General features: G+C 49.0%; 1 protein-coding gene across 1 annotated transcript in view; it reads left to right on the top strand.

Annotated features, from left to right (window-relative positions):
• Col4a1 (collagen type IV alpha 1 chain) overlaps positions 1 to 12,780 on the top strand; it is a 118,302-nt gene that overhangs the window by 45,864 nt on the left and 59,658 nt on the right. Inside the window, exon 2 of the mRNA XM_006981332.4 lies at positions 2,152 to 2,211. Coding sequence (XP_006981394.2) covers positions 2,152 to 2,211 — 60 coding nt within the window. The remainder of the gene's footprint in view (positions 1 to 2,151; positions 2,212 to 12,780) is intronic.

The raw sequence follows: 12,780 nt of genomic DNA on the forward strand, positions 1-12,780 counted from the left end.
TGAGGGTTGGGGTGTCCCCTGTACCTTACGGAATCCACTGATGTTTATAGGACCAACTCCGGGAAATTGATTTGAAGAACTCCTTCAGAGTGAATGGAGTTGAGCATCCTAGAGGGCAGCAGCGTTCCAGACAGAGAATCCCAGCCTCATCACACAGCTGTCTTTAGCGTCTCTTCAAATGGGATAGTTCCTAGGAAGGACCATTGTCTGTCACATAGAAAATCTGGTAACCTCAGGCTGTTGTTGACTCTCTGCTAAGGGTAGGTGGGTGGGAGCCAGTTCTCACAGGGACCCTGCAGTCTCTTACCTGGTTAATTTCTCTGGGTGAAATCGATGGGGAAAGGATGAGAATAATCAGAATTTCATAAGTGGGGTGAAGTACCCTTGCTTCTGAGCACAAGGCTTTGGGCAACAGCAGATCCCAGTGAGGAGGATGGCCTGCGGCTCCTGGGACTTGGAATTGCCTGCCTCCTGGTGTCCCTGCTGCTGACGCCAAGGCAGGCTCAACCATGGGTGACCTGCCACTGGTTAATTAATTAGGAACATCCTTTCTTAGTGTGGGCTTTATTACCCAGGCAGGTTTTTCATAAAACAGCCCGAAACAGCTCCACACTAAGCTCAGGTTGTGGCTAAGGCTCAGGGTGTCCCGGACTGAATCACCATGTCATGGGACCCAGGTGGTCAGAGGTGGGGACAGATAAGTCAGCAGTCAGTGAAGTCCCTCGGTGTTTTTCTCTGTGTGCTCCGGACGGTCTCTCTTCAGTCCAGGCTAAAGACTTGGGCCCTGGTGGCGACAGAAATGCACATCCAGAGGCAGGCAGAGCACAGGGAGCGATTGGAAATGTCAGGAGGGCTGTGAGAGCGCATGCTGAAATAGCTGGGGTGTGAGTCAGCTTGCGGAACAGATCTTGACCGCTGGGCTTTACTTGGCCAGCTGTCAAGTGTCCCCATCTCCAAAATATAAAATTAAGAACAGCTCACCGTCTTGGAGGCACTTGTTCAGCTTTAACTCATAAAATAAGTGTCTCCAGATGGGGTTGTTTTGGGCAGAGGATCTCCATGGTGACGGAGCCTGGAGGATGCTGTTAAAAATATAGGCATCTCATGAGCCAGGGACTATTAATAGCATACTTTTATTTTGAAGGAACTGTTACCACCTGAAGCAGAATATGGGTCTAAATTTTATTTCTGAGCCGACACAATGCCCCCGTAAAGCTTGCTAAATGGCTCCTCCTCACCCTTTTTAACACCATGTTGTTGTCTATAGTGGTTTAAAACTTGGATTCCGCCAAGAGCATTGTGAAGTGTGGTGTGGACGTCTTTTCTTCTGTTGGCCACTTAATGCCCTGGAAGCTGGGCTGAGTTCTGATTTCAATCTCATCTTAGCATGCTACGTTAAACATCTTCATTTCATCTCCGTACCTGTGGGATGGAGGTGCTCCTTAGATAAGATGATTGCTGGCTTCTCATTGGGTGCTCCTTAGATAAGATGATTGCTGGCTTCTCATTGGGTGTTCTCCAGCTGTTGTTGATTCTTTCATGATTCTTTCCTGAGTCTTTTGCTTGTCTCTAAGTCCCTGGAAACACAGGGGACAAGCAGAGCCCACCTTATGGAGTCCTTGTTCTCTTGTGGTCTCAGATGTGAAACTCCTACATCAGAGCTGGGCCTTTACTTTGCCCTGTAACACTGCTCACATAATCCCTAGGTGAGTCCATTTCTAATAGACAAGGGACAACCAGTCTTGTGTCATTGAGTCCAAGGCCATGATCCCTAGAACCCAAGAATTTCTCTATGGAGCGTGTGGCTCATCATTGGTCACCTCCAGGCTTTGTCACTGCGGGGTCTCACGAATGATAGGTGGGATTTGCCTCGTAACTGGATGCTGATGTCATAATTTAGATTTTTTTTAATTATGTTTCTTTATTTATTATGGGTGGAGATGTGTGCCTGTGCCGTGGCACCCACGTGGCAATCAGAGAACTCCCCCTCCATTATGTGGGTGCTCTCCTTCCATTGTGTGGGTCCTGGGGGTTGGACCCCGGGCGGTCAGGCTTGGGGACAAGGGCTGACCCATCTCGCTGGCTCTCTGTTCGCATCTTGACCATACTTTGAAAGGGATCTCCTGTTGAAACTTGTTTTCTTTCTTTCAGGGTGATTGTGGCGGCTCTGGCTGTGGAAAATGTGACTGTCATGGCGTGAAGGGACAGAAGGTGAGTGGACACACGTCATGATCCTGTCTGAATGCTGCTGCCCCTCCCCCCAAAGCGTGAGCCTAACACGATCATCAGCCCCCGGGGGTCAACCTGCTTCCTGCTTCAACAGTTTCCCCGGAGCAGCACAGGGAAGCAGAGTGTTTAAACAGTGTTCTGAGCAGCCTTATCACCATAACAGGCACCCTCCAGGCATCCTCCTAATCAGTGACAAGGAGCCAGGAGAGCCTGGAGACCCTCCCTGTACTGAAGGCCGGGAATCAAGTGTGCTGGGACAGTGTCTTTTGACTCAATGACACTTTTTGGAATTGATGGATAAGGACTAAATTTAGCACTTTTTTTTGAAATTAAAAAAAAAATGCCTATATGCTTTGAAGGCTTTCTATCCAAATTAATGTTTTTTAAAACAAATTTTCATCGTTTACATACTTGTCTAGATTTATTTATAAAAAATGAGGAGTGCAGCCGGGTGGTGGTGGCGCACGCCTTTGATCCCAGCACTCGGGAGGCAGAGGCAGGCGGATCTCTGTGAGTTTGAGGCCAGCCTGGGCTACAGAGTGAGTTGCAGGAAAGGTGCAAAGCTACACAGAGAAACTCTGTCTTGAAAAACCAAAAAACAAACAATCAAAAAACAAAACAAAACAAAAACCATGAAAATGAGGAGTGCTTGTTATTTCTCAGATGTAAAATGCCAGTTATCAGAACAAGCTCTCTACCCTCTTACTTAAGAATTATGGATCTAGAAAAAGGAATTTTTCTTTCTTTTTGGTGGGCCAAACTCATCTTTTATCTTTTAAATGTGACAATTTCATACATGTATATAATGTAGCTTGCTGATATCCACCCCAAAGTTCCCTTTTCTGTCACCCCCGACCACACGGTAGAAGTCTGGTGCTTGTGGTCATGGGTCCTAAATGGCACACCAATGTCTTCAGTTTCCAAGGGCGTTCTTTTGATATTCTAAAATGTCCACACATTAAATTCATTTTTGGTTTGTTGTTCTTAGAAATAGGATGGGAGCAACACATACACACACACACACACACACACACACACACACACACACACACACACAGAGAGAGAGAGAGAGAGAGAGAGAGAGAGAGAGAGAGAGAGAGAGAATAGTTACCTACATGAGAGAACATCAGAGCCTAAGAAAGGTTTCCATCAGTTTCTGAGACGTGCTTTCTGATGTCCCCCAAGGAACACTCGGTCAGTTACAGCCCCAGTCCCTTCTGTGGGAACTGGACTATCTGGGGCTGATGGCCGGCCACATTGCTTTGCACTGTGTCAGGCTCTTCCTGGAGATGGGATTTGCAGATTGTGTCTTCTGTTCCTGAGGAGTCACAGGTAGATCTGAAGACTGTCATCTTGCAGTCCACACAATGCCAGCCATCAAGCCGTTCTCGCTGACTTTCAGAGCCAGCCTGAGTCGTTTATTTTCCCAGCTGCCTGGAAGATCTCCCTATACTCAAGGTAGCCGACTTGGCCTTGCATCCAGTGGCTTTTTGTCCTCAGAGATGGCCTTGTGGGAATGCTATCTTAAACTGATAGGGCCTGGATGGTCTTGCTTAATAAGGCTTCCCTCTCCTAGCCTTTGGGGAGGTAAAGGCATCCCAGTGTCTGGCATTTGCTTCATGCTTGCGAGTTAAGCGTGTATGCGTTGCTGGAACACGACTCGCTAAAGGAGCCTTTCTCCTGACCGTGGCAGTTGTTATTTGTATAAAACTACCACTGTTTCTCACCCCGCAATGTCCAAAGGAGGAACCTGGACTAAACTACAGGATTAAGAGGCTCCTCCTGTAAAAAAGTCACAAGCAAGAGGCCAGATTCCAGAAGCAGCAGCGGAGGCATACATCGCTGTCCTGACAAAGCATTAACCTGTGGTCTGGAGTGAGAAAGGACAGACAGCTTCCTGGGTGAAGCAGGATTAGGGTCACCTCCTGCTCCCTGCACCTGGCCTGTTTGCTTATAGGTTAGAATCTGGCATCACACATAGGTGGAAAGACAAGCTAATTTATTTTCATGAATCACTGGAAACTGCCTATGCCCAGTTGATGAACTCTATGGTAGAAAAGCTTAGCCTTTTTGTTTAGTGGTTCATGCAGGGGGCTGTCCTGTGGTCCTGGGCGCACAGAGAGTCTTAATTAAGCCGCGTGGGTATCCCATATCTTCATAGAATACTTTAACCCAGTGGTTCCCCAGACCCTTGCCAAAGATGTGGGAGGAAACACATTACCCTGTCACTACTCATTACGCTGTCTGTGATTCATGACCCCTCTCCACATGCTTGCTGTGTACCGCAGAGCTAGCGTCATCTCACAGGATGCCCCCCCACCCCCACCCCCAGCTGTCTCTCTGTCTACCGTACATGCCATATCAGGACTGAAAGGGCCAGTCTGGAAGCGATTCTTCTATTTCTAGCTTGGAGATCTGGGAAGCATTTGGTGTAGTGTTCGAGGCAAGCATGCACAGAAGAGCTTTGCCCCTACCGGGTGGATGTCTGGCTTGGGGCTTGAGCCTCCGTAGATAACACCATCACTCAGGTCCCCTGTTTGGCTTAACAGACATCCTCACACAGACAACAGCTGTTGCTCACAGACACTAGAGCTAGGCTTGGGTGTGTCAGAGTGGGAAAGAAAAGGAGGGGCTGGGTCTCCTGCGTCCACACCGGCTCGTGCATGGTGATGAGCGCTTTTTTACGTGTTACCGTGACACGTACCTCTACCATGGAAGAAAACAGCTAGTGTGGATCCTTGACTTGGTCACGACATTTGGAGTATGACAATCTTGTGTGTGTGCAGTAGGTCTGTGTGCATTTAGGGACGTCTTGCAGCCTCCTTGGTCTTTACACATTTAGTGTGGGAAGCACACTGTTCCACTGTGACAAATAGAGATGCCTCTGGATATAACTATGTCTTGGGGTAGGGGATCAAGACCTACTGGATTTACCCAGTCTTAGCTACTAGTCAGAGCCATGGTTGGTTTCATTGTAATGTCAGGGTAGGAAGATGAGTCCACCTGGTTGAGCATCTGCGAGATCTCTGCCGCCCTCTGAGCTGATAGTGGTGGCACCAGCGTCAGGAGGGTACCTGAGAAGCCAGCCTGTTCCCCTGGGGTTGCAGGCAGCTCTTCCAGGTCCTGTTTCCAGAGAGTCAATGGGGCTGTCAGCCTGAGAGGCAAACAGACCACAGGGGATCCTACTGTGACAGGGAACTGAACAGGTTCCAGTTTCTCCCCCCAGGAGACAGGTTGTGGGGACCCTGCCCAGAGTGATATCATTCAGTTGATCTTGGAAAAGCTTGTTCCTTACACCAAGGGAATCTGTTTAGGGTGTACCAAGAGATGTAGGGCTGCACCTCCCTCTCAGTGAGAATTCCCATAGGAAACACTGGCACACAGGTGACCTTGAGGGGAATTCATTACTCTGGTTAAGAGCCAGTGAGTGACCCCTCATTACTTACTGGGCATGCGGCCGCCTCTGCTCCCTGACAGCAAATGTGGACTTAGCATATATGCAGTCAGGACCCAAGTCTAACACCATGGCCACTCCCTTCTTCCAACTCAAGTGGAAGAAGATACACTCTCCCTATACATTCTGCAGGCTCCTTAGGGTTCCGGTGGGCATGCCTCTGCCTATCGAGGGGTGTGTGATATTGGTCAGTTTGTGTTTGGTTGTGCCTTTGCCGGTTGCTCAGAGGACAGGGTCAAGGACGTGCGAAGTAGCAGTGAAGCCCTCTCCACAAGGAGTGCTGACTTCTGATCCCAGCCGACCCTAAGGAGAGGTGGAATTTTCCAGCCTTGCAGATCTAAGTGCTGTTTTCCCCGCCTGCCTCCCTCCGGTCGCTGAAGGGCCAGAGGTTGCCATGCCTCCTGCCTCAGAACCGGAAATTCTCTGATTCCAAGAGCGTCGAGGCTTGCATTCTAGTCATTTTTGGGCAATGCTGTGATGATCACTAAAAATGCCTTAGGCCATAACATCACTTGTAAGATACAGGACTCTTTCCTTGCTACATCCCAAACACACAGGATTTGCTCTTAGTCATCATTAGGTCTGGGGTGACATTCTCTTCTGAGGCAAGCATTGACTTTATTAGTATTTTTGGAGAACTCAGTAATCTTTTACTTATAAATGTATTTATTTTGTTGATTTAAAAAAAAAAGAAAACACTTTGGTCATGATTTTATTGTGAAATACAAACATACAAATATATATTGTGCTTTACATATGTGTTAGTGGCTTGCTTTTATTCCTTGTTATTCCTTGTGTCTGTGTATAATTGAATTCATTGAGGATGACAGGACAAGGTTATCTTTTTATGTGAAATAGAATACTGTAAATTTATTTCCCACAAATTAAGCTACGCCAAGTATAGTGTTTAAATGTTAGAGGTAACCCACTGCGACCCAGGCAATACATTCTTTTGTGTAGCCGATGGAAGATTTTTTGTGAAGCTTCTTTGAAATCCTGAGCCACTTAACTGATTTGAATAAGCAACAGGTTATTCATAGGAATAGGTAAATTTACTAAATACTTTCTTTGAGAAGATACTTCATCGAGTTTTGATCAGCAGAATCTAGTGTATTTAAAAGGGAAAACTCTTTATTTTCAATGTATGAAGTGTATAAAATCAAAATTCACAAAAGAAATGCTATTGCTCACCATAAAATATTAGAAGACTTTTTTACTAGGCAAAAGGTTAGTTTGTGCTCTGAGTGTCTCTAAGATTGTCCCTAGCATTTTTGAGTATGGCAGGGCATCTGTCTGCTTGTCAGGGTTCTGACCAGTCTGGAGAGGCAATGGCATCCTGTTCAGAGTTTCCCTAATGTGGTCTTTACATTGCCTTTAGGATATCAGTCCACGTCCTTTGGTTTGGGAAGGTTCTGAGGACAGAGTTTGGGAAAATGGGGGCAAAACACACTTTTTTTTTTTTTTTTTTTTTTTTTGCCTCAGGTGGCTCAGAACTCTTTCCTCCATTTCATAAGGAGTGGCTTTTATCAAGTCGCTCAGGCTAGTTGCTCAGACCAGCACATACCCAGAGCTAGTGTGAAACCCCAAATCCCGCTAAGGAAGTTAAATGCTCCCGCAGGGTGTGCACATGTGCCATGGCCACAGTGCCAGTATTTTTAGAGTTGTGATAAGCGTGAGGAACAGTCACTTGCTGCCTCAAATCATGACAGGTTCACACACTGCAGGCCAGCCTCACACCCAGCTAAACCCCTCCAATCAGACAAAGACTGAGACCAAGTGACCCGCCAGCAGCTCCCAGGACCCAGACTGAGAGACATTGGATGGCCTGTCAATCACAGCAGAGCTGTGGTGGGCTTTGTAGCTTTTGCTGGAGGAAGTGTGAGCTGGGTACGCTTGGGAGGTCTTTCTGGAAGCATCAGTCATTCGCTTCTAATTCACCTGTAATTTTTCCATCCCTTTCCAAAATCATTATCCTGTGACTTCCAGAAGCTGATTCCTGTACTGGGTGTCCCAACCTTCCGGAATACTCAGTGTTCTTGTGATGCTAACTGCTTTTCCTGTAGTGCATTGCCATCCAAGTGCTGCCCCGACTCCCCTCTCCCTGGCCAGCACCCCTTAATTCCAGGGGCTTCTGTGTGAAATGCTTCTGCATTTCTGAGAAGGCAGGGCTCCAGGGCCCCCATCACGTCTGGCTCCAGCACTCGGGGCTACGCATGTTTGTCTCTAGGCTCTGGGGATGTTCCCTTCCCGTTTGGTGGGTGATAGGGGCCAGCATATGCTCTTCCTTTTCCATGTGTGTCTGGTGTGTCTTGTCATGCCAAGATTTTTTCCAGATGTCCCGATATCCTATTTCCTCACACTGCTCATGAATCATCCCCTGGCTCCCTGATCGTGAGAATCGGCATGGATTCCCACAGCCACCTACTTGTGTCCTTTTTGGATAGAATTTTAAAAGGATTTTTTTATAAAAATTACCGGAATCCCAGGACACATATTTACAGTTTGCCACAGGAAAGATGATAAAAGGACCTATGCCCACGTGGGTGTGTCTCATTCTGCCCGCTGTGTCCTGTTCTGTCTCCCTGGTGTATCAGTACCCTTTGAGGGACCTGGAGCTGCCTCGGCCACGGCTCATATTCCTCTGCCTAGGTCTCAACATTAGCTCCATGTGCCCCTTGGCCGTGCGCCTCTCAGGCCGTCAGGCTCTGGGGTAACTCTCCACAGCTCTACACTTGCAGCTGTTTGGAACGCACCTTCTCCAGCACAGCTTGGAACATCGTAAGTGCATTCGGTTCCCATGTTCAGAAACAGCAGTAGGGAATTTAGTGCCTTGAAATTAGGTCCAGAGGTTGGCTCGAGTCTCTGGCTAAGAAGTCCATGCCCCTGAATGTGATAGATAGTCCTGGATCTGAAATGTTCAGCTTCATGCCTGATTGGAAGTGGGCTTTCCTGGAAGATTGGCCATGGAATTCTAACCCACAGCCAGTCCTCAGTAGTGTGATATCCTGTGGCTTTAGCAGCCTGGCATTTCACACGAGGCCACACTGTGGAACAGGCGTCAGCAGCTCTTGTCTTGGCTATCTATGGCCAAGTTACTGTGTTTTCTTCTTGTATATGGGAGTCCAGCACAACACTGGCTGACAGGAAGAGAGTTTTTAAAAGGGACAAAATGAGGTTTTTATGTTTTAATTAAAGATCAAAGACTTACCATAAGTCCCAACAAATGAAAATGCCACTGGATTTCCCTCTTGTCTGCTGGTTGATGTCACGAGTACACAGCATACTTCCGGGCAGCAGTCAGGCTGATGATGGAGACGGAGCATGGGTGTTGGGAGCTACATCCTCAGAATGACATTACCAGAGCCCCCGGGTCCTCGTGACGTGGTTGGGGCACAGTGGGCAGCTAAACAAGGGGAGAATTAGTCAGAGTTAATGAGCAGGCCAGATGGCTTTGGGGAAGTGGTCTCTCTTGTTTTTTTCCCCGTTTGGCAATCCATTATGATGTCAAAGGCTCACCTCAGCTCCATGCCCGCATGTGGTCCAGCATACTTCCTGGCTAACTATGCATCTTTACAGTGGTATAACGTTTAGCCGGCTCCACATTCAATCGACTCAGTTTCTTCCCATGCGGTTCTGGGGAGAGAAGGTGGAGGTGTTTTGGGGTGGTGGTGGTGGGGTGATGTCTGCAAGGAGGCTGCTCCAGGCAACAAGTCCCTCGGTGGAGTTAGTCCCCTGTTTGTCCTGCTTATAGACCCATCTGCTAGTAATGGAAGGGCGCTTCCAGAAATGGGTGCTGGCTGGGACTTTCTCACATATTTCCTGGGACCACGAAGGCTTGTCCAGTGTCCTGCTGAAGCATGTCCCATCCAGAGGTCAGCTCGTGGCTCTGGGTGAGAGGTTCATGGCTCTTGAAGCGGCGTGAATTCCAGGGTCTAAAGGACCTGGCTCCAGGATTGATTTGGACGTGGTTTCCTCTGGAAGACGAACCCTCTGAGACAGAAGGTTTCTGAGGTTTCTGAGCACTCTAGCCCCCTCTCCCTCTCCCCTCTGTGGGGTCTCTGTGCCCCCCCCAGCACTGGTCGCTAAGGCAGGTGGCCCTTACCAGATAGCCATAGTGGAAGGAGAAGTCATCTGGCAGTGGTACAGAGATGCTCCAAGCGGGACCCGACGCTCGGGCTCTGAGGAGAGCAGGAGCAACCGCTGGAGAACTAGTACCTCACTAGTGCGAATGGATAGGATGGGAGCTGTGGAGGCAGTCCAGCTGTGCACTCACACGCCCCTTACACACAGCAGCATGCTCAGGCATGGCACGTGAGTGGCCTCACTCGCTTCTTTCTCCACTGCACGCCAAGTTTGCCCTCGTTGTGGAAGGCTCCGTTTCCATTGTGGGAGCTTGCCTTACAGCAGGAATGCCTTGTCCCACTCGCCTGTGTCACGCTGATCTACTCAGGCCCTCATTTTATGGGTGAACAGAAGGGCCCTGAAGACTCTTCTCCCTAGACTCTTCTAGCCCTTCGGAATGCTGGGATATTTTCTCCAGAACCCCTCCCACTGATTTATCTTGTAAACAATAATCATGATTCATCCCCGTGGGTGATGCGGGTGGTGCTCTCCACTCTGTCTCCTGCTGATAAGGATTAGGAGCCCCAGGGGGTTGGTGTCTTGCTCAGAGGTCCTTGGTGCAGAGAGAGGTCCACGCTGTCCATTCCTGGGCCACACACGGCGCTGGGAACAGGCTGGTGCAGGCGGCAACCCACAGCCTGGTGCTGGAGGGCGCCCTCCTCCTGGGCTCACCATCCTGCCTTACACTGGGGACACTTCCTTCTTCTTCCAGAGACAAAGAGGGACAGTTAATTGAGCATCTTTTTTTTTTTTTTCCCAGGGCAGAAGCAACACACAGTTGAGGGGACTTCCAGCTGAGCTAACCAAAACATTCTAGCATCTGATTGAGGTTAAAGTGAATGATGTTTTTCTTTTTCATGGGTCTTCAATGGCTTGTCTCTATTGAGGAGCAACATATTTTGGGGCCCTGGAGATTCCAAGGCCTGATGCTACCAACTGAGGCCTGAGATGGTGTTGGTTTGAGGGGGATTTACAGGCTTGTTTCCTGGGCCCCAGACCATCTCTTTACCTTTCTTTATGACATTCTCTCCTGTTCCTCCCTGAGTTACTCAACCTTTCCCAGTCTCCTTTGCCTGCTCACAGCCTAGGTTCACCTGGTCTAGTCCCCAGTATTCCAGAATTCCTTCCTTGCTCCTGACCTGTGGCTGAGGGCAGAAGAATGGGGGTGGTCTGTTTCGGGGTGAACACCAACTGAGTGTGGGGACCCCAGAGCTGTGGCCAGAGGTACAAGTCAATTCTGTGAGGCGAATATCAGAAAAGGGGATTAGGGGCCCTGACATCTTATGTAGTATCAGGATTATTTTCTTTGTCTTAGCCTGTTTGGGATGCCGTAACAAAACACCCGAGACTAAATGACTTATAAACACAGTTCTGGAGGCAGGAAGTCTGAGATCAGGGATTCCTTGTCTGATGACAGCCTGCTTCCTCACGGACAGGTGTTACTTCTGAGAGTGTTGATTCTCCCCTGACCCCACCACCTTCCAAAGGCTTCCCTGTTCTTCAGACCACCACCTGGGGACTAGAACTCAGGAATCCTGCATTCAGACTCGAGGTCCACCTGGGGAAGGTGGTGCTTTCGTCATCCCTGCACCTGCACCCTGAGGTGGACAGCACAGAGCGGCTGTGTTTGCAGCCAGGTGTGGACCTCTCTGTCTCCTACATTCCTTCCTTGTGACTCTCACAGGAAAGATCCGTGACCTTTCAGGTCACTCCTGCCTGTCTTGGTGTCACAGGAGTCCTGAACACTGGCCTGTCCAGTGTTTTATCAGCAAGGAGAACTGGAATGTGGTGGCTTGCAGGACTCTGAGATGACTTGAGGCTGAGGGAGGTCAGCCATGATGGTGACTTTTTAAGTGGACATTTCCTCAGGGTCAAATGCTTTTCCAGTGATGTGTTCTGGGAAGAGGGCCCTGTGATTCAGCAGTATTTAGCAGTGGACCTTCATCATTCATTCATCTTGCCAGCTCTGAAGCGAAGTGTTCGGAGCTGCTGACATCTGGGCGGGTTTCTTCTCTTTGGCCCGACGGGGAGCCCTGTCCTGCTTTCTACCTCCGAATCTACTTAGAGCTTCATGTTTTATCTCCCAAATACTTTTCCTTAGAGACGGGAAGCGACTGCTAGGATTCAAAGGGAGTATTTAAATCTAGCCCGGCTCCCTTCAGTGACTTTTCTAATTGTCCCTCATCTGGAGGGGGTTTGTCAGATGTTTCTCCGATTTGATGGTTAGGTAAGGACCAGGAGCTAAAGAGAAGGGCAGGTTCTAGGTCACGGGCATGAGAGTGGACAGAGAGGTTTTCCATTACATTGACGCCTGTGAGCTCATGGGTGGCGTTCGAGGCCCACAGTGTGCGTCTTTCATTTGTTTATCCAGCCTGGGACTATGCATGTGCATTCTTTAGGGCATATTTCTCTCAATGTCCCAGATAAAGGGAGAGGGGGGATAGAGATACATACATAGATAGATAGATGGATGGAAGGATGGATAGATAGATGATAGTTAGACAGTTAGACAGCCAGCCAGTCAGTGCTGACATCAAGACAGGGTCTAGACTTCTAGACAGCTTATATTTTGGACCTTATTATGCACATCCAGTGCTGCTTCAAGCCCCATGAGCACCCACCGCAGGTGACATCTGGCTTTCTAAGGACATTTGCCTGCCCAGTGACAGATGTGCCATGCACGTGCTTGGGGCACTCGGTACTCTGTCCAACGTTTTGCTGCTGAAGTTCTTACAGCGAGGCACTTCATCACAGGGTTCACAAAGTAGCTGTTCAAGGACGGGGGTGGGGTGGGGTGGGGTGGGGTGATCTCGTCATTCTTGTATGCCCCGCCATTGCTGTGGCGTCTCTAAGGACTCGGGAGGATGGACAGGCCCTGAGTGCCTCTGTTGGTCTGGAAGTCTATGTGTGAGCTCAGAGGTTCCGCAGAGTGAGCAACTGTAGACCTGGGGGACAAAGGGCGGGGTGGGGGGATC

Source organism: Peromyscus maniculatus, chromosome 17 (genome assembly GCF_049852395.1).
Source record: "Peromyscus maniculatus bairdii isolate BWxNUB_F1_BW_parent chromosome 17, HU_Pman_BW_mat_3.1, whole genome shotgun sequence".
Taxonomy (NCBI): Eukaryota; Metazoa; Chordata; class Mammalia; order Rodentia; family Cricetidae; genus Peromyscus; species Peromyscus maniculatus.